Source organism: Epinephelus fuscoguttatus, linkage group LG16, assembly GCF_011397635.1.
Source record: "Epinephelus fuscoguttatus linkage group LG16, E.fuscoguttatus.final_Chr_v1".
Lineage (NCBI taxonomy): Eukaryota > Metazoa > Chordata > Actinopteri > Perciformes > Serranidae > Epinephelus > Epinephelus fuscoguttatus.
Genome location: NC_064767.1, coordinates 10,178,847 through 10,200,092, shown reverse-complemented (window position 1 = coordinate 10,200,092; position 21,246 = coordinate 10,178,847). Strand labels below are relative to the sequence as shown.

The 21,246-nt window shown below is 41.8% G+C and overlaps 2 protein-coding genes across 2 annotated transcripts; one reads left to right on the top strand and one right to left on the bottom strand.

Annotated features, from left to right (window-relative positions):
- Positions 1-1,388: 1,388 nt before the first annotated feature.
- c1d (C1D nuclear receptor corepressor) lies at positions 1,389-5,755 on the bottom strand. The gene is made up of 5 exons (XM_049601094.1): positions 5,671-5,755; positions 5,263-5,404; positions 5,004-5,070; positions 2,301-2,356; positions 1,389-2,206 (listed from the first exon to the last, which is right to left on the bottom strand). The coding sequence occupies exons 2-5, from the start codon at positions 5,398-5,400 to the stop codon at positions 2,000-2,002; spliced, it is 468 nt and encodes a 155-aa protein (XP_049457051.1). The 5' UTR covers positions 5,401-5,404; positions 5,671-5,755; the 3' UTR covers positions 1,389-1,999.
- Positions 5,756-5,764: 9 nt separating this feature from the next.
- LOC125903839 (uncharacterized) lies at positions 5,765-21,115 on the top strand. Its single transcript, XM_049601002.1, has 20 exons — positions 5,765-6,434; positions 6,523-6,730; positions 7,110-7,276; positions 7,556-7,686; positions 8,081-8,247; positions 9,186-9,271; positions 9,668-9,748; positions 10,676-10,790; positions 13,771-13,946; positions 14,486-14,707; positions 15,052-15,254; positions 15,772-15,894; positions 16,267-16,404; positions 16,614-16,863; positions 17,020-17,221; positions 17,407-17,656; positions 18,507-18,634; positions 18,880-19,034; positions 20,257-20,479; positions 20,924-21,115. The coding sequence occupies exons 1-20, from the start codon at positions 6,276-6,278 to the stop codon at positions 21,061-21,063; spliced, it is 3,324 nt and encodes a 1,107-aa protein (XP_049456959.1). The 5' UTR covers positions 5,765-6,275; the 3' UTR covers positions 21,064-21,115.
- Positions 21,116-21,246: the final 131 nt, after the last annotated feature.

The following is a 21,246-nucleotide window of genomic DNA, read 5'->3' as shown; positions in this document are numbered from 1 at the left end:
AGGACCCTACAGGATACTACAGAATATATCTTCATGTTTATTATGTGTGGAAATTTTAAAGATAGATATCATCCGGGAACACACGTGTTAAGGGGAACTACACCCATTTTCAGAATTCCTACATTATTCCTATGGTCTTCGACAGTCTAAAAACACAAGTAAACATGAGCAACTCTCTCCCAAATCCCAAAACTAGAGTGCTAAAACTCAAATTTATGATGTCATATAAAGTCTGGAGCTGACACTGACAGCAGGCTGGGGGATGTTCCGAGTATATGGGTACATTTTGTATTTCAGAGCTGACAACACTACAAGAAAATAAAGCTCATTTGGGCCCAAAAAAAAAAGAAAACCATTCTGTGGCTCCATGAAATCAGGCTCTCGTCCACTGTCTATGGAGCAGCTCCAGACTTTATACTAATGACATCACAAGCCTGAGACTGACTTCTCTGGTTTCTGGCTTTGAGAGAGAGTAACTCATGTTCACAAATACTGACTGAACTGTCCCAGGCCTTGGAAATAACATATTGGAATTCTTCTTTTAGGCAGTGTTCCCCTTTTAATAGCAATCAGTACAAAAGCACTGGCCAGAGTGCAACCAAGACTTATCAGTGACTTAATGAATCACAACTCTGTGTCTCAGACCTGGAGATAGTCACCCATGCTCTCATCTCCTGTTCGGACCACTGTTACTCTCTGTACACTGGTATTAGTCAGCCATCTCTGTCCTGTGGCACCTGGCTGTCCCATGCTCCAGACTTTAGCTCAGGGGAGATGGCGCCTTTGCTGTGTCTGCCTACAAACTGTGGAACAGCATCCCCCTCCCAGTCAGGTCTCCCCTCCACTGACTCTTTAAGTCCAGGCACAAAATCTACTTTTATTCATCAGTGTTTGAGTCCCCCTGATGTGGCTTTGCCTGATGTGTGCCTGTGGGTGTTGTCTCTCTGAATGTGTGAGCTGTGTACCTGACAGTTATGTTGCGTCTCATGTTGCATGCACATTATCAGCTAAATGGAACTGAGCCATCATTAATTTGATCATTTACATCTGTAGCATCTCAACATGTGAACAAGGTCTACTGGAGCCTAGAGGGGAAAGTTGGAAGTGAGAGAACATTTTAACTTGTTACAGTAAAAAGAAACACAGGTGTAAATAATCAAGTGAGTTATTGCTTTTATTTTAGTGTCCTGCCATTGTGCATGCTGGCTCACTGTCACACTCACTGAACACTTGAATAGAAAAAGAGCCATCGTTAGCATTACTAGTAACACCTGTGCTTTTCATACTATGACATGTCAAAATGTCTGTTGGAAAAACAGTTGATTACAGATTTGTTTCAGGTGCAATATACTGTATAACAGCAACCAAAAAAAGGAATACATCAAGCATCATGTTTGGAGAGTATTTTTATACAGAAGTCAATCTAAAGCAATACATCACCAAAAAGGTTTTATCAGTACATGTTTGACACATTGCACATGTGTAAAAACATCTTAAAAAACAACTTTTGATTCATAGAATCACTTTCATTAAAGAGAAATTAACATTTCTCATTCATCTAAAAGAGAACGTAAACAATCTCAAATAACATATTTCAATACCCAGATGGACCCGATCATTTTTTACTCACTTTTCTAAATGAAGCTGTATTTTTTTCATGGTTATGGAACCCTGAAGAAGATTTACACAGCAACTTGATGAAGTAACATTACAAAAATATTACAGCCTTAAATTCTGGAGCAAAAATAGATTCAGCAAAAGCTGAAATAATGCATCGTAGATAGAAAGTAGTCTTTTCCCAGTGCTGACTGCTACAATCTGACAGGCTATTTAACTGATTGAAACCAAGATAAACATTGATGTATATTTTGTTGAATGTCTTGTACGATGCCCGTAGCACAACCTTAGTCGTAGCTTCGTTGCCTTGAGAGCAAAAGTGTTCACTGCCCCCAAAAGTGGTACAAAATACCATGGGACCAGTCTGTAAAGCTCCTTTACTTCAGCTCTGCTTCGCACGCTTTGTCTCCGGGGCGTCAGATTGTGTGTCTGCTGCTTTCTTGGATGCTGCTTTTTTCCCAGAATCTTTCTCGTCTGGATTATAGAGAGCATTCCTGACAAAGCGAGCAGCAGCCCCCTTATTCAAACGGGCAGCTTTCTTTCTGTCTGTAATCTCTTTCACTTTGTTCATGTATGTCCTTATTCGCTCCTGAGGAACAGAGAATGGTTTCAGAGGAATCAGACAATGCAAATACATAGAGAAAGCGTGATGTGTCAAAGAATCACAGAGGAACCATACATACCAATTCCTGTTTGATTCCATGTTCTCTGGGATTTACTCCTTGTGTAACTAAGTACACTGTAAACAAGAGTGAAAGTAAGACAACTTGTTCAAATTATGTCAGAAAGACTACCAATATACTTTGATTCAATTCTAATTATACACACGGCTCTTCTGATACATAACCTGAAAATAAAAGTGCTTGTATGTCTGTCTTTGCTTTAGAAACTATACATGCAGTTACTGAATCTCAGCCGTGTTTTTCCATTATTGTGTGAATATTTATGTTGATAACTTAGTGATGGCACAAGAACAGAGAGTCGTAGAAGGCCATATTGACATGCATCTTATTTACTATGTTTTTACAAATCCTTTGGCTGGCAACATAATCTAAATAAAATAGAATTTAGTGTATATGCACAAGCAAAGTAACACATTTGTAACCACAAAGAAGCAGTACATTGGCTGTAGGTTTACATTCATACAGAAATTACATACAGTACAGGCCAAAAGTTTGGACACACCTTCTCATTCAATGCGTTTTCTTTATTTTCATGACTATTTACATTGTAGATTCTCACTGAAGGCATCAAAACTATGAATGAACACATGTGGAGTTATGTACTTAACAAAAAAGGTGAAATAACTGAAAACATGTTTTATATTCTAGTTTCTTCAAAATAGCCACCCTTTGCTCTGATTACTGCTTTGCACACTCTTGGCATTCTCTCCATGAGCTTCAAGAGGTAGTCACCTGAAATGGTTTTCCAACAGTCTTGAAGGAGTTCCCAGAGGTGTTTAGCACTTGTTGGCCCCTTTGCCTTCACTCTGCGGTCCAGCTCACCCCAAACCATCTCGATTGGGTTCAGGTCCGGTGACTGTGGAGGCCAGGTCATCTGCCGCAGCACTCCATCACTCTCCTTCTTGGTCAAATAGCCCTTACACAGCCTGGAGGTGTGTTTGGGGTCATTGTCCTGTTGAAAAATAAATGATCGTCCAACTAAACGCAAACCAGATGGGATGGCATGTCGCTGCAGGATGCTGTGGTAGCCATGCTGGTTCAGTGTGCCTTCAATTTTGAATAAATCCCCAACAGTGTCACCAGCAAAACACCCCCACACCATCACACCTCCTCCTCCATGCTTCACAGTGGGAACCAGACATGTGGAATCCATCCGTTCACCTTTTCTGCGTCTCACAAAGACACGGCAGTTGGGACCAAAGATCTCAAATTTGGACTCATCAGACCAAAGCACAGATTTCCACTGGTCTAATGTCCATTCCTTGTGTTTCTTGGCCCAAACAAATCTCTTCTGCTTGTTGCCTCTCCTTAGCAGTGGTTTCCTAGCAGCTGTTTGACCATGAAGGCCTGATTCGCGCAGTCTCCTCTTAACAGTTGTTAAGAGAGAGGGTCTGCTGCTAGAACTCTGTGTGGCATTCATCTGGTCTCTGATCTGAGCTGCTGTTAACTTGCGATTTCTGAGGCTGGTGACTCGGATGAACTTATCCTCAGAAGCAGAGGTGACTCTTGGTCTTCCTTTCCTGGGTCGTCCTCATGTGTGCCAGTTTGGTTGTAGCGCTTGATGGTTTTTTGCGACTCCACTTGGGGACACATTTAAAGTTTTTGCAATTTTCTGGACTGACTGACCTTCATTTCTTAAAGTAATGATGGCCACTCGTTTTTCTTTAGTTAGCTGATTGGTTCTTGCCATAATATGAATTTTAACAGTTGTCCAATAGGGCTGTCGGCTGTGTATTAACCTGACTTCTGCACAACACAACTGATGGTCCCAACCCCATTGATAAAGCAAGAAATTCCACTAATTAACCCTGATAAGGCACACCTGTGAAGTGGAAACCATTTCAGGTGACTACCTCTTGAAGCTCATGGAGAGAATGCCAAGAGTGTGCAAAGCAGTAATCAGAGCAAAGGGTGGCTATTTTGAAGAAACTAGAATATAAAACATGTTTTCAGTTATTTCTCACTGAAGGCATCAAAACTATGAATGAACACATGTGGAGTTATGTACTTAACAAAAAAAGGTGAATCTACAATGTAAATAGTCATGAAAATAGAGAAAACGCATTGAATGAGAAGGTGTGTCCAAACTTTTGGCCTGTACTGTATATAAGGTGTCTATTGTATAGAAACCCCCAGGTATCAAGTCTACATAACTGACATAACAGAGTATGTTCACTAGCAAACTCAGGGTCATGTTCAGTAACACTCTAAGAGCCAAATATGTCCTTTAACACAGCAGACGTTACTTGTATACACCATGTGTTTACAACGTGTGGCGCCGTATTAGCATTTTGAGCTTAGTGTATAAAAGTGGGAAGGACATTGATTGTGTCAGGTGTTTGACCCCGGAAGGGCAAAGGGTTTTTGACCGCTGTGGTGCGGATCAGTGTTTGACATGCTGAAAGTTGTGTGTTCAGTTTTGGATGAAAGATGAAGAAATGGACAGTTATTCAACCTAAAAGATGCTGGTATGAATAAATACAATGACGGCTTTGCAACTGGAGCCTGCGGTTCATTTTCTAAACACAACCAAGGAAGCTGTGGCATCAACATAGGCAAGTATATCAGCAAGGTCAGGCTGAGTTAAACATCTCAGTAGCTGAAGTAACAGACTGAGCTCCTAGACACTGTATAATCAGTTGTGTATGGTACTGTATTCCTTAAATACACAGAATAAATCACTGTAACTCCAGAAAAACTTACTCCAGAATAATGAATTAAGGGTGTAAGCAGACATCAGATCCAGCTTGGCTTGGTCCAAAGGGTCCAGCTGTCAATAAACCAGATTTAATTTCATTAGCATCAGTTGTATACAAAGCACCTAAATCCTTAACACGCAAAAATGTCATTAATAAATAACTGGAAAAACAGAAGTAAAAATGACGTACACTAGAAAGAAAATAAACAAACAAAAACAAAACATGAGGTTACAGTTCCGTGGTTAAAAAGGTCTCAAACCTACCTTTTCCAGCAGGTCATTCCTGGGCATCGACATCAACTTCTCTATCATGGTTTTGACAGAAGAAACTGAGGAGTCAAAGCCGGTGAGCTGCTCGCTTATCTCATGGGGGTAGTCCTCTGCTCTGCTTTTCGCTGCCATTTTCCTGTAAAACAATTTTAGTCATACACTGTTATAAAGCTCTGACAGCAGCAAACTGCTCCCATTCAAATCTACGATGTTAGCTAGGTAGCTAGCAAGACAGCTAGCACATGCTGCTAACATGATAACATACGAAGCTTTACATGAGCAGAAATAAAGTGACGACTACATATTATTTATCAAACAACTCTTATACCTGGTTTAACAGCAATACAAGCTGACTGGAAACAGAATTTTGACGACATTTAGCGTTAGATAAATGTGTTTTACCTTGTTAGCCCGCAGCACGCTTTCGCCGACAGGAAGTGACGTAACACACAACTTGTCTTCTTCTTCGTCTTCTTCTTTTTGTGGTATACTGCCGTCTGCCGTTTGGAAGTGCAAATGAGGTCGTTAGGCTTTCTATTTATGACATATTTACTTAAAACTGTGTATTTTCTATCGCTTTATAACAGCTGTATCTACGGAAACATATATTGTTCGACGACCACGGCTGCTTACCGGTGTTTTGCTATCTACGTTAAGTTACTTTTTGACGGATAACCGCGCTTTAAACACATTTTTATCGCTAACAGCGCTAACAACAAACACTTGACCGCATACACTGTTATTAACCGTCTTGTATTAGTTATTAAGCGTCATGGCGGCGCTTTTTCCGTCTGAGATAACGCATTTAAATCATTCATGCTAACTAGCTACCTAGCATCAGCAATAGTAACTTAATCTGCAGGTGTGCTCGTTACCATGGTAACCCGGGGCGTCAGTGCGGTAAATGAAGCTGAGTGTGCTGGCATGTCAGACAGCACCTTAAGTGCGTTTAGGACTTGGACGGGACACTTTGTCGGAGTAAACCAGCCGTGAAAGAGGCTCGAGACATGGACAACTGTGATTTGGAGAAGCTGTCAGTCTCTGGTGGGGAGCTCCATCCAGGATTCACACCGGAAGTCACAGACTACACCGTGACAGTGGAGAGCAACGTCCACAGAGTCACACTGGACCTGATGACCAGTGACTGTGGGGCGTCATACACTATTGTGAGTACTGTCCTGCAAACTGTTACTTCATCCAGTGAAACTAAACATAAAGCAATAACATCATTTTTACATTTATATCATATTCCAGCTCTTTGGTGATGGCTCCAGCACCATTACACTGAATGATGGGTTAAACAGAGTGGAAATAGAGGTGGTGGCTGAGGATGGCACCTTAAAGAAATACTGTGTGGACATCACCAGGCTGTCTGCGAAGATTGCAGAGCTCAGTAATCTGGTTTTGGAGGGAGATGTTCCTTTTCATCCTGCATTTTCAAGCAAAATCTATGAATACAATAGTGAGTACAGACTTCATGTGACACTATGACACAGTGCTTTATATTTACATTCCTCTATTTCATACTCTTATTCTGTCTTCTTATAATTCTCTATTCTTTAAATCAGAGCAACTGTAACGAATCACGGTTTCCCCTCGGGCATCAACAAATTATTTCTGATTCTGATTCTAAAAATGTGCAGCAAAATTTATGTGAATATATTAATTAATGTATTGTATTTGCAGAAATATAAATATTAAATATCACAATAGATATGTTTACCATGTTACAAGGGTATATACAGTGTATTTTCTGTGTTAGGAGTATCAGTTGGAAAAATTTCCTTAGTTACATTTGTTATTTGTTGGTGTTTTTGATCTCTGTCACTCTTTTTCTGCAGCTATTGTTCCCTTTCATTGTAATGCTGTGACCCTGCTTCCCACGGTGCCAGATAAAAACATAAAAATTACAGTGAATCAGGGAGACAACTCACAGCCGGTCCCTCTGAGTGTTGGAGACACTGTGGTGGAGATCTCAGTCTGCTCAGCAGATGGCAGTAATTCACAGGTATGGTGAGACAAGATGACCGCTTCATGTCTTTTATCACACTTGTTGACATATTTCAAAACATATGTGCCCTCATAGCTCAGCAACCTACCTCTTCCTTACCTAATTAATTACCTGTTAACCTATAATAATCTTACATCTTAAAGCCTCACACACACCGTTACTTGCTCCATGTTCCTAAATAAGTCACCTTTCAAGAGTAGAGTGTTTAGGTCATTTAAGTTTTATAATGCTGCTCATTTCAAAGGCACTAAACCTGCCGCCTTCTGACTCTGTCAGGTGTACACAGTGTTGGTGACTCGAGAGCAAATTCCCATGGCTGTGACCTTCACTGATGGGAAGCAGCAGCTGGACTATGAATGTCCAGTATCTCTGACTGCTTTTTACAGACCTGTATCTATTGACCACAGGTAGGACTTGAATAGGAAGTCACTCAACATAGGAAAATGTTTCCTCCTTTGTCATAATCCAGCTCATTTTAGGTTAATTTTAATTAAATAATTAGTCAGATGGCTAAAACAAGTGCTTTACAGCAAGAAAAGTATAATTAATTCAAGTAAAAATATATTAAACCAGCAACAAGTATTGGATGCACAATCTCAGTTTGCCACATGCAAAAGACCTTTTCTAATACCCTAATTTGGGAACTGTTATTTCGTTTCACTTTGATTAATCATAGCCATTGAATTTTATCATTTTGTCATTTTATATTATTTGAAATATGAAAAGAATTTGTGTTTGTAGCATAGACTATGCACGTACTACCTTCTTGGTTCAACAACTGGCTCTCCTGTTGATTTGCAGTGACCCAAAGCACATCTTCTCAAGGCCGTATATCGAGATGCTGGCCCGCAGATCAAAAGTCGACCCACTTAGCGATTGTCCTCTGGGAGACGGCTGGAAGGTTGTTGAACTGGACCTTGACAGGAAGATGTCGGCCTTTCTGGTCAAGTGTTTCTTCACTTACAGAGGTGAAGCTCGGAGTCTCAGCTCCTCGAAGAGATTTGTCTAAAGCAGAGCTGCTGTGGAGGCAAAGCTCTTATTGGTTGAGTTAGAGGTCAGTGGGTAGAGTAATAGAGCCACTTTTATTTCTGCACAAAAGGAAGTGGTCGGGAGAAGAGGAAGGTAATAGCTTGCTGACCTCCCAAGACAATGAAGCGCGCATTGATCAAAGAGTGAAAAAGAAGATATTGTCATCACATGCTTCCTCTCAGACCTCTTCCTTTCTTGCCATTACTGTTAAAGAGTTAAATTACACTCAGAGAAACTGATTCTTTGGCTCCAACACTGAGATTTTTCTACATCAGGTGAATTAATTTTGCCTCGAGAGCAGCTCTACCTCTAAGAAATACTTGTATAACTACATGGTTAATGTGCCAGGTACACTCTAACTTACCTCTCAACAGTCCTGATTACACTCCCTGTCCTATCGTGTAACATGACTGTGGACAACTATTGTGTTACTGTAATGATGGGGATATTATTACTTAACTAAGACCTTGTGTATCTGGCTGTTGTAGGCTGAAGGCTGAATTTTGCATCAGACTTCCCCCCTGCGTAGTCAAATGAGCAATTGATTTCTGGACAGCCAAGACCTCTTTCTAATTGATTTTTCTTGTGAACTTGCAGAGGTTAGTTCTGGACAATTATACAGTGCAGAAAGTGGCACCAGAACAACATGAAATAGATTTGTTGACAACAGTAGTTCAATTTGAATGAACTGAAAAGCAGCTCTGCAGAGTTGTTAATTAAATGGATAATTGAACTCATTCTGGAAAAAAGATGCACCCACTTGATTACAGTGGTCACAAATGTGTCATGTACATGTTCTAGTAGTGGAGCACAACACTACCGTCCCCTTCTAGTGTGTGATGTATTGTGTCTTTGATGTGTTTCTTTTAAAACAAAGGATGTGACAGTGTGATGAAGCTATCGGAGCTGGGGTCACACTCTCTGGACTGTCCACACAAGCCCACGGGGGACCTGAATGCAAAGGTCAGAATGAAAGATTAAACAGCGCTCTGCATCGCCAGGATCACTGCTATCGACCTTGACTCTGCTCATCCTTTATTTACAAGTCAGCGCTACCTTCACAGTGACTAAGTGCTGGTTTGACTTCCCCGGGAAAAGTATTGTGTGTGTTTGTGTGTCTGGTTGTGAGAGTGGATAAAACATTTGTGTGCAGCGCAGGTGAGAAGTTTTTTGAGGACAGGATGCAGAGGTGTGTCAGTGTTTTCACATTTAATTCATCGTTATAATACCTGACTAACTTTAAAGAACCACAGCTCTTTGTATCAAATAGATTCACCAGGTCAATCCAGTTGAAAGCTTTGATCTGTTATTGACTGAATCTGTAAAATGCATCTCACTTGTGGTCATGTTCACTTTCAGGATGTCACAGAGACTGATTGGTATAAGAAGCACTTTGCATCATCCAGCTGTTTGGAGATAGAGACAGAGCACAGTCTGGAGGTAATAAAATCTGTTTTACTTTGCATTATTAGTTGACAGATTTTAAATTAAGCTGCATTAGACACACTAACTTAGACCCCATAGGTAGGCTCAACGTTCATTTAACAGGGTTATTCAGCTTCATTTTATCTGATACAATGTTTAATTGTAATTCAGGAGGTGTTAGTTGTTGAGGACTGGTAAATGGATGTAAGTGAGGGGTGAAGGTGGAGGAGGGATGTCTTCTGATAGGCCGATCTGGGAGGATGTAGATGTAGGAGATTGGGCAGAGGGAGATTGCTGTTTTTCCACCTGAGCTGATTACAGGCCCCCCAGACGTTACCTAGAATGAGCCATGGGAGAGGTATGCACCAGATTGAATAAGAAAAGATGAGGGAGGAAGGGAAGTGAGGATGAAGTAATGTTGGTTGGGATGAGGTAGGGAGGATGATGGATGAAAGGAAGGGAGGGTGGGTGGAGAAATCTGAGACAAACAGAGCAGGATGAGTCGACCAGGTATAAGTAGGCTTGGCGGGTAATTAGAGGCATAGTTGAGGCGTAGGTCTGCTCCCGAAACTAAGTTAATTCTCATCTTGCAGAGTAGAGATCAAATTCAGGGTCATTTGCAAAGTCAAAATCACTGTAATCATCATCATGAAAAATCAGGAACTTGCTTTCTAATCCTGTTTAAACTCACATCTTTGATCATGCTCCATATTGACACACAGCATGGAAAAAACAGTTTGTGCTAAATAAAAGTGGGCGGACTACAGCTTCAGTTACTAATGAAATTGAAATTCTTTAGAAAACATTCCTCTCCCCTGAAAGTTCCCATCCTTATATTACTTAAGTTTAAAACCACTTCATAACAAGTGATAGTATTTTGCTTTACTGCTTGGCCTGCTGCACTTCATAGATGGATGATTGCTCTCTCTGTCTCTACTGCAGGTGCGTAATTGGGAGAAAAGACTACAGATGAAAGCAGGAGAAGACAACGTGGATAATCTGTGTGCCTTGGCCCAGGATCATCTGAAACTCTACCGGCAAAGCTTGCCAAAGCCAGGTGTCTAACACTTTCCAAACTTCCAAAACTCAGCTAGTTTAAACTGGTAATGGAAACGCAAATCATTGCAGCTTGGTTTGAATCAGTGATGCCAAAAGTACTGATGGAAAAGTCCTACCAGAGTGTTGGATCAAAAATTAAAGAGCAGTGAAGTAATCTATCAAACTCCATTGGCAGCTAGCAACAGTTGCAGCAGTGATAGACCTTATTTCCTCCCACTAAAATATCTGATACACCCGTCCTCTGACACCTGAAGTGAACAAATGAAGAGTGAAACGATCAAGATGTCTTTTGTGTTATTTATTAAAGTGATAGAATAATGAGACTTATAGCAGAGTCAATCTACGTCAGCTGAAAGGTCAGAGCTTTGACATCTGGAGTGTAGGTCTGACAAAGAGTCACAGATTCAGTCACGTAATATAATTAAAGCTTAGCGAAGCAAAGCGAGGCCTCCAGTTAACTGATAACTGTCATGAGAACAGCTACAAAGCAAGCTCCTCATACACAGACTCTCCAAGGACACAGTTTACTTCAGGTACAATGAAGCCTTGTACACACGAGGGAGCAGAACATGTATATATGTAACCGGTGGACTCTAGTGATGTCTGCTTGTGTAAATATAAAGAGGCCCAGACTGTGGAGATCTTTGGAGGCGATCTCCGTTTATTCCTCTCCTGACTGACAACAAGTGGCAAAAACAAAAATCCTCCGTCATACACAACCACACAACTCCAGCCTTTTTTGTTTTGTTTTTAATTTTTAGGGGGTGTGAGCCAGAAAAAGATCAATACATATGTGTTAATATGAATTCTTTCTGGATATCTTACTCCATTTTATCATATCTGCGCTAAAACTCTCCCTTGTTGTTCTTGTTACTGATAAAATGCAGGTCAGTGTGTCTAAATTACAGCCCACTTTAACAGGGAGTTTGTTTTGTATTGTAATAAAATAACAAAACAGTCTGGTGAGTAATGACATGGGCCCCTGGCCGGTGAACAGAAGAAGTTATCTTCCTCGCCCTGTCTTGGCACAGCAGCTCAGCTTCAGCCATTGAAAAATACATGAAAACAGTCTAGTTAGCAGATGCCCTCTGGTGCTTCCTGCTCTATCTGACGTGCCAGGCACTCAAGTTACTGCTCATCTTTTCTCAGCTACTTGTGCCTCGCTAATTGTTTGATGACTCTGAGAAGTGACATTTGAGAATCGTCCCAGAGGACTGAATGAAAGTCACTGGAACCCAACTGAGGAGTAACACCAGAGACAGAGACGGGGAGAGAGGAAGAGTTGGTATAAGATAGGGAGCGAGAGCATGATGAGGCGTTGTTCAGGCTGACCTCTTGTGTTGGGATCATGTTGTATCACTTGTAGATATCAAGACTGAAAACGTATTTAAATTTTAATAATAAAAGGCGACACACTGCATATAATATATTAACATTTGGTGCATTTGGCCCACATAACCTTTTCATTAGATAAGTGGACTTTTAAATTGAATATATATATTACATGTAGTTAAATAAATCTTTTTGGCAAAGGTCCGTTTTAATACAGCAGCTCCAGACTGGGTTTGTTGGATATGTTTTGTAATATCCCCTGCAATATAAAAGCTGTGACATAAGTGCAGTCTGACAGATAAAGGCTGCTCTTGCCAAGAGAAGCTGCACTCTATGAATATTTCATGCAAAGGATGCATGCAATCATTCGTAAGCGAAAGAGAGAAGGCGGCCAAATGGGAGATCCTTTTATCCCTCATTACTCAGTGTACTGTGAAGTGTTTGTGCTTGAATGAAACAGAAACACAGTATCAAGGAGGCGTGGCAGAATTTAATTTCAGAGTGAAGTTTGTCATGAAAGTAAGCACAAGAAAGCAACCAAATTGTTGGAGTGTCTGTCTGTCAGAACAGACAGACACTCCAACCAAATTGTTGGAGTGTCTGTCTGTTCTGACGGTCACTGCAGTCTGAAATTCGTAAGCGAAAGAGAGAAGGCGGCCAAATGGGAGATCCTTTTATCCCTCATTACTCAGTGTACTGTGAAGTGTTTGTGCTTGAATGAAACAGAAACACAGTATCAAGGAGGCGTGGCAGAATTTAATTTCAGAGTGAAGTTTGTCATGAAAGTAAGCACAAGAAAGCAACCAAATTGTTGGAGTGTCTGTCTGTTCTGACGGTCACTGCAGTCTGAAATGAAAGCACCTTTTCGACATTGCCATTTGAAAGTGCTCTTTCTAAATAAAAAATTATAATAAAAAAAAAAAAGAAAAAAAAAAAGAAAGCACCTTTTCATCCACAGCATCTGTCACTTGGTTCCTGTATCCTAATTTAATTCTTTTGTAATTAAATCTTTGTATCCTAATGACTCTGAGCTTTCTGCAGCAGACACGCTGTTTGTTTTCTCAAATTTTATGCAGCTAAAAGTGCGGTAATAAAAAATTAAAGGTTTCTAATGTAAAAGGATCAATTTATCAATACGAAGCACTCAGTCATTAGTTTGTTGCCGGTTTTCCAGCCTGTAGTTTTTAGAGCAAAACCTCCTTGTCCGGCTTGTGTTGCAGCTGTTCATTGATGGATGTCAGTGCTGTGAGCGAGCAGCCAGTGTTCCTCATAATTAGAAAATTGGATCCACGAGGTTTAATAAACCTCATTCTCAAACCAGTAAAGCAAATAAGAAAGTAGTGTAACTGTTACACAACGGCTAACTCATCTCTTGTGTCACAATGGGCTCTTTTTCTTAATGCCAGTTAAATATAATCCATGACCTGCATGATAAACTATACAAAGGGTTTCATTATTTAAAGTAAATTAAACATTAAACCTGGTCTTACTTGTAATATAAACCGGGTAATACAGATACTGTAAAATGTTTTTCAGCTCTATATCAATGCAAATTATCTCACACATATATGCAAATACTCTCTGCTCCTGTTGTCTGATGTGTACATACCATATACAACAGTGTATTGTTTCCCGCATTTCCTCAGGGGATGTGTTGCAGTTTGAGGACAGCCAGTCTCCTCTGCACAGCCTGGAGCAGGCTGCTGTCCACTATGCATCAGCTATCAGACTCAGCTCCAGAGAGGCCAGACTCCACTTCCTTCTGGGTGTTGTTCTGGAGGAGCAGCACTACGCTATAGAGATATATGGCCTCCAGAGGAAGGTAGTGTCAGGAAATGGTCTGGGGAAAGACAAGTGACTAATTGATTGTGAGGTTTGCACAGATAACGAGCTGAAGCAAAACTGCATGTCTAAATACATAGCTTCTTTACATCTCTTTAGAGGACATTTTTCCTGTATTAAAATTCTTTAAAGCACCAACACTGTTATACAAATTCACACAAGGTAGTAGCTCAGTACAAAATGTCATCTAAAGATGGCCTTCAAGGATCTTGACTGAAATGGTGGTAATGCACCGAGCTCAAGGGCTTTCCTGCCCACATTTTCCCTACCAACGCAAATACACATGAAATGTCCTGAACCTTTGTAATGTGAAGCAAACACAGGTCCAGGGATTTATAAAATCTGACAAAGCTCTATGGAATTACTAGAATAGTAATGGTTTGCAAATACAGTGTGCACAGGCCGTTTCAACCCAACAGTTTAACACCACATCTTTGATAATCAGTCATATTATTAATATAATATGGTGATATGTTTCTTACAGCTGAACCTCTCACCTTTTAATCTGTTCATCTTCAGGCTGATAGAGACAGAGATGAATTAAGCGATGCCAAATCGACAGCACGTCAGGATGACATCCTGGCTGTGTGCAAGCTCCACGGTTTCCTTGGCACACCCACGGTGGAAAACCAGCTGCAGGCCTTGGATAAAGAGTATCAGCAGCTCAAAGAGCAGGGACAGTCCAGTAAGGCAGACTACGTTCAGACACTCTACATCTGGCTCTCCAAGAAATATCACAAGGTAACTGTGCCATAAGTTGCTTCGTTTACTTCGTTTACTTAAGTTTACTTCACTTCCTCTAATAAGAAGCACAGTAATACTGATCCTTCTGTCAAGCCAACCAAAACACATTAGTCACTTTTTATCAGTGGATTTTTTAAAAGCAGACTATCTTGGCATTTTTCATGGCTAGATGTAGTAAGGAAGGAAACACTAGAAACTGTCACAGGTTATACATAAATTATGGATTTTTATGTAGCTGGTTGTGTAATGTAAGAGACTGCCATGACACATACTTAAAAGCACCCACTAAATAATTACTCATCAGTCTATGGCAGACTAAACTCCTTCCTCTCTTGCTGCAGGACAGCAGTGCAGCTGTGCAGAATGAAGAGAGCTGTGTCCACCGGGCCCTAATGAAGTACCTGGATGCCTGGTCTTTGAGTCCTGACAGCTGGGAGTACAGCCTCCACGTTGGAAGGCTTCTGCTGCTGCAGGGGAGGAGCAGGGAAGCCCTGCAGCACCTCCAGAGTGGCCTGGCACTGCGCCCGCTACATCCTGCACTCAGGTCGGGTCATAGAAGTGTTGCTGGTAGTAGATGCAGAACTTCTATTGTGTCTGTAGCTGCCATAGTGTAATAATGCCCGTCATTCATTGAAAAATACCAGCGATCAATCTTGAAATACTAAAACTAACAGGCAGCCAATTAAAAGATAAAATACGACCTTGTATTTCAGCTCCTGTTAAAACCCTGAAAGCAGCTTTTTATTTTAACTGGAGCTCAGGTATCAACTTGTTGCTGAAGCAGGAATAGAGTATAAGTAGGTGAAAGCATGCATATCCTTTTCAGTGTCACTGTTACATAAGAGCAGCTTTGACCAACCTCTCAACCTGCTCTTCACATGTTCACTACCCAATAACTCAAACAAGACATCACTGATCATGCAGTTGTTGGGACACTGTAATCAGTCACACATGAGACAAGTCCCGACAGTTCAACAGGTTAGATGTGGTCTGGATTAACATGTGAAACTACAGAGTCAGAGCTTGTCAACATCTCTCCTGTGTTGCCTTCATGTTGTCAGATTCTTCACAGGGCTGGCTCTGCTGCAGCAGGAGCACAAAGCCTCTGAGGACACAGAGAAGGAGGCTGCTCTGTTCTTACAACAGGGACTGGAGCACTTTGTCAGCCAGCGCTGCAGCAAGAGGTTTGCATGTGTGTGTGTATATGTGTGTGTGGTGGAGGTGGATGCATTCAGCGAGACAGGGAGAGAGTGTGAGGGCATGACAGTATCAGTAATGTACCAGGATGTTCTGTTTAAGCCTGCAGGAGGGAGAATAGGATAGAGAAACAGACTGTCATAGTCTGTAGAGACACATAAAATACCATCTGTAGTGTCACCAATACACAGGCTTCAGAGTCTAGGTTTGTGTTTTCCACTAACCCCCATCTTTATAATGAATTGGATGGATTTATAATGAAGTAGCCTCTGTCATTACCATGAATTTGTCTGCTCATCATGGTCATTACGGCTGTTTCTTTCTGTGCTGCCATTCTTTTGTCATGATTGTCTGTACAGCTGGGTGGAGCAGGATCCATCTGACCCTCTGTCCAGCCTCAGCACACAGTTCCTGCGAGGCCTCCTCACTCTGGGCCAGCTGCAGCAGAGAAACTTACTGTCTGGAAAGGCCATGAGTGCAGAGCAGGTCTTTCACATGTAAGTTTTCAAGTTAAAAAAAAAGACAGATATTCCCTTTTTGCCCAGTGTTTGTGGTGGGTCTCAGCTCATATTCGTTCTCTCGCTCATCTCCATTGTGACTCAAGGAAAAGTCTCAACATTCACACCAGTATGACCCAGTTTAATAAGTGTTTGAGCGCTGCATAAAAAACCCTGTGTCTGCTTGTCTCTGTGCTGGAATGCTTCAGTGTAGCGGCGCTGACAGCCCAGAGTGTGAGTCAGTGTGTGTGTCGTGGCGAGGTGAGGGGGCAGCTGGAGTGGGTGCTTCTGGATGCTCACTTTGCTCTGCTGCAGAGGGTGATCCAACAGGGTGAGCGCCACGCCAAGCCTGGCATTGAGAGACAGTCCCTGGTGGCAAAGCGATGCCAGGCCCTCACAGCTCTCATACGGCTCACCTCTATCGCCCCCTGTCAGGAGCTGCTGGACATGCAGGAGAGGGTAAGAGTATGTTATTTGTATTTTGAGAGTTGTATTTTGTTGACAAGATGATGTACATTGACACACCAGAGCAAGTCCATATATTCACTGTTATGTTTGCCAGGGAAAGAGAAATCTGACTCATACATTCTGCTCCTTCACTGCTGCTGTGAACAGGTATGCCAGCTAGCAGTGGTGACCACACCGCAGGACAGCCACGCCCTGTGTCTCCTGGGTCTGGCACAGCTGGCTCAATATGACAACAACCCAAATTCAGACAGCTCAAAGGAAGCCATAAGTGATGCCTGCCTCAGCTTCCAGGCTAGCATCGAGCTGGAACACAAGACTCAGAGCGGAGAGCCTCTTGAACAGCTGAGCAGTGAGTCTGCATAGTGTACTTACTGTCTTTGGATTCATGACAATCGGCTACATATGATATAGTAACCTGAGCAACTTCCAATTAATAGATGTGCTTCGTTGTTTAGCAAACACTTTACAATGAGCAGTTATGATAGCTTTTTGGAGATGAACTCCACAGCCACATTAACCATCCCGTTTGCTCAGAACAAAAGTGGTGGCAGGACCGACAGGAGGCTGAAAACGAGAAAGCCGCCAAGCAGTCCATCACTCAGCCAGCAGGAGTGAAGGGGCCCTCTGACACCAGCGTGGCCAAGAGAGGAGCTAAGCGGGGCAAGGGAGGACCTGGTCAAGGGCGGCTGGCAGCAGCTGTAACTAAAGCTCCTGCTCCTGCCCATCCAGCCCCCAGCAAGGGAGGAAAAGCTGCGCAGCCTCCAGCCAAAACCCCTGCAGCCAGGTGAGTCACGCTGGCAGCCTGAGTCAAGCATTTGGCCGACCTGTTATGTGGTTGTCTGGATGTTTGTCCACATTTATTTATTCATGGATGATTTCCTGTGGATGCTTACTTTTCTCACTTCCATGCTACTTCATATTCATGTCAAGTACAATCTTTTACTGTGTGTCAGCCTGGGTAGCTGCACTGGAGCAAGTTTTTGGGTTATTTCCTCATAGAAGCTGCATGAAAAAGAAGCATCTTGAAAAGTTTTTAAAGTCCTGACTGTGCATTGTTGTGTATTATCATATGCAACAGCATGGGTGCAGATCTGATGACAAGTTTGGGGGGGACACAATCAGTTGTGATTTTTTTTTAATTGCACGCGTGCAAATCATGCCCACAGAGCGCTTGAGATTGCCAGCACATTTCATGATTTCATAGAGGCTCATCACCATCACCAAGTCATTCAAAAAACACTACAAAGAGAATCATATGCTTACCTTTACTGTTTATTTCTCTTAAACAGCCAGTAGTACATGGAACCAGCCATCACCCTCCTTTTCACTGCTTTGCTGTTAGTTAATGCTACTTCTAGTTTCAGGGTCTCAGGCATGTTATGTCCACTCATGTTCTCATCTCTCGCCTCTCACGGATTCCCATTTCTCCTCATCATCTTCCCTTTCTCCCAGTATATAGGACTTTTTGTTCAATTTCAATCATTTAAGCTATTTAGAATTGGGGGGCATGTCCCCCCCGTCCCCCCCGGGATCTGCACCCATGTGCAACAGAATCATTATCAAAACTTAAACTTGAGTGTCTTTAATTCTGTAATCCTTTTTGGAGCATTTGTGTTATATTTCCTCTCCTGTAGGGGGAGAGCTGGAGCAACAGCTAAGCCAGAGAGATCAGCTAAACCTTCCAACAATGCAACTAGACCCCAGCTCACCTCCAACAAGTCTAAACAGGACTGTTGCCCCGATACTGTGGAGACAGCAGAGGGTAAGGCATGACAGTTGAGAGTGGCATACAGAAACATGTGAAAACCTTCCTCCCAAAAGACTTACATTTTTATGATTGGGGGACGCTTATGTTAATGATATACGGTATACTGAACAATAGTATCATTGTTAAATCTCATATATGAGGCATGAAATAACAGCAACAGAAATCTTTTATTTTTTTTTCCTTCTGGGTTTCTCAAAGGAGGTATTTATACTGTATGTGTGTATTTATTGTTGTTTCAGAGCCTGCTGTGGTGGGCAGAGCGAGCACAGCGAGTCCCGTGAACCGCAGGTCTCATATCTCAAGGCTGGGTCTGGCCCGCGCCCTCTCCCGCTCTGCAGACACCCAGGAGCAGGCAAAGCAGCTCTACCAGGAGGTCATCTGCATAGCACCAGGGGTCAGTTATCTGTTACATTAAGGCATTTCCTACAATGGTTACATTTCATGCCCATCCAACTGTGTGACTCCAGTCGCGGTGATCAGGTCCAGTGGAATGATCACATGCGCCACTGTTGGATTAGAAAGCTACACATTGGGTTTTTTGTAAAACCTTTACAAATCCTAATGTTTAAATAGCAGAATATATCCCTGAAAATAATACCTCAGGAATTATGTCTCATGGCTATAATACATTCTATAAATTGGGGGGAATTTATACTTCTGCATTGAATCGAGGCTGTAGCTACGGTGTAGGCTCCACATCAACATAGACGTAGAGTCTTGTGTGTGTTTTATCCTTCAGGGATTTATACTTAGGGATTTTTCTAGGTTTCTTATCAGCAGAGGAAATCTCCGCTCGTTGCTAGGCTAATTTATACAATGTAAAATGCCATAGGCTTGTGCTAATAACGTTAGCATGCTGTATTTGTTTGGAAAACGTGTTTAGTATAAGACAGTTGTTTTGTCAGTGAACCTTGGGAGTTGTAATGGAGCCAAATTGTATGCTGTTACCTTTGTTAAATGTTGCTGTTGTCCCTGGTTTTATATGAGAAGAGGAAAAGATTGCTAGGCTAATTCATACAATGTAAAATGCCATAGGCTTGTGCTAATAACGTTAGCATGTTGTATTTGTGGGGAAAATGTGTCCAGATAAAGACAAGTGTTTGTCTGTGAATGCTGCGAGTTATAGTGAAGCTGAATTGTGTACTTGTGTTTGAAATTGTCTCTATTAAGCCATGTTTAATGTGTGTTTAATGTGTGTTTTGGATCGACTACATTTAACAGCACTTCACAGAAACATCCGCCGCCGACTAGTGTTTTGGAGGTGTAACTGCAGAGTGACATAGACACACCACCGCACAAGTTTAAATGCTCACAACGGCGTGTAACTGTTGATAAGTTTTCAGGCTCTCATATTTTATCATGATGGCTCACATTTAGCTGACAGACAGTGCAGTTATATTCAAGTTCATAGTTTTCACGTGATGTCATATCCTTATGGGATTAAAAGAAAATGAAAAGAAATGTCAGAAGTTAAATTTCTATGGTAAAGTCTTCTTAATGTCTTCTGCAACTTTCAGAAATTTAAAGTAAAGTAGATGTACAAGCAGTCGGCAGATGTCTGGTATTGATTTCCCTCTATTGATGTAATCCAGATAAGATGATTTAACTGTCTCTAGGTCCATGATGCCTACATTGAGCTTGTGCAACTGCTGGAGCCATCAGACCCTCAGGCTGCAGTGGAGGTGTACTGCAGGTTCCCTCTGAAGCCCGTGTCTGAGCAGAGCTTTGATGACGCCTTCATCGCCGGAGAGATCGTCCGCTTGCTGATGACTCTGGAGCAGTATGACCACCTGCAGCTGGGCCCCAGCCTCGTAGCATACGGCAAAGTCATGGGCCTAAGTGATTACTTTTTCCTATTATTAGAAATACTGGAGACGTAGTAATATTAGACTGTTACTGTTATTAAAGTTATGTTGCTATGTGGTCGCTATATTTAACAAATGTGTTATTAAATACAGTGTTGTATTGAAATCATGCAGACAGGCCCATGTGACATGCCATGACATGCTTTTTATAGAGATGTATCAAATCACAGCTGGTGCGCCGGCCACATGACCCGTTACATAGAGCACATACATGCAGCATGATGTCAGATAAAAAACTGTGCACAGAGTAGGTCAGGTTGGATCACTAAATTATCTTAAGATGTTCAATATATTATTGTTACATTATGTCTCCTTTAAAAATTGAAACGTGAGACATTTTGGCATGAAGCTCTTTATATGTTAAAGCATTATGTGGCTGCAGTGATGTCAATGTACTAATCTGTGGCTGTGTTTGTAGGTTGTATAGATAAATACATCGACATCTTGGATGGGAAGTCCATGACCACGCTGCTGCGTAGCGTCTATGCGAGGATCCATGACAGACAGGAGGACGATCAGGAGCTACAGGACTTCTTTAAATTCAAATGCTGGATATAATCATGCGTGTAACCCTTTAACAAATACATGTATTCATCTTTCTGAATCTTTAGGTGAGACACAGTTTGCTTCCTGTATACCGTCCTTTGTCTTGAGCTGATAAGGCACTCTTTGTGTTCAGTGGTATAGAAATCCTCTTGGCTTCAGCTAAGCTATTCATATTGGACAGGGACACTGAGAAAA

Coding starts and splice junctions, on each gene's coding strand:
- LOC125903839 (XM_049601002.1), top strand. CDS start 6,276: ATGGACAACTGTGATTTGGAGAAGCTGTCAGTCTCTGGTGGGGAGCTC. Junction 10,791..13,770: donor GCAAAGCTTGCCAAAGCCAG/GTGTCTAACACT, acceptor GCATTTCCTCAG/GGGATGTGTTGCAGTTTGAG. Junction 14,708..15,051: donor TCTCCAAGAAATATCACAAG/GTAACTGTGCCA, acceptor CTCTTGCTGCAG/GACAGCAGTGCAGCTGTGCA.
- c1d (XM_049601094.1), bottom strand. CDS start 5,400: ATGGCAGCGAAAAGCAGAGCAGAGGACTACCCCCATGAGATAAGCGAG. Junction 2,357..5,003: donor CCTTAATTCATTATTCTGGA/GTAAGTTTTTCT, acceptor TCTTGTTTACAG/TGTACTTAGTTACACAAGGA. Junction 2,207..2,300: donor ATGGAATCAAACAGGAATTG/GTATGTATGGTT, acceptor TCTGTTCCTCAG/GAGCGAATAAGGACATACAT.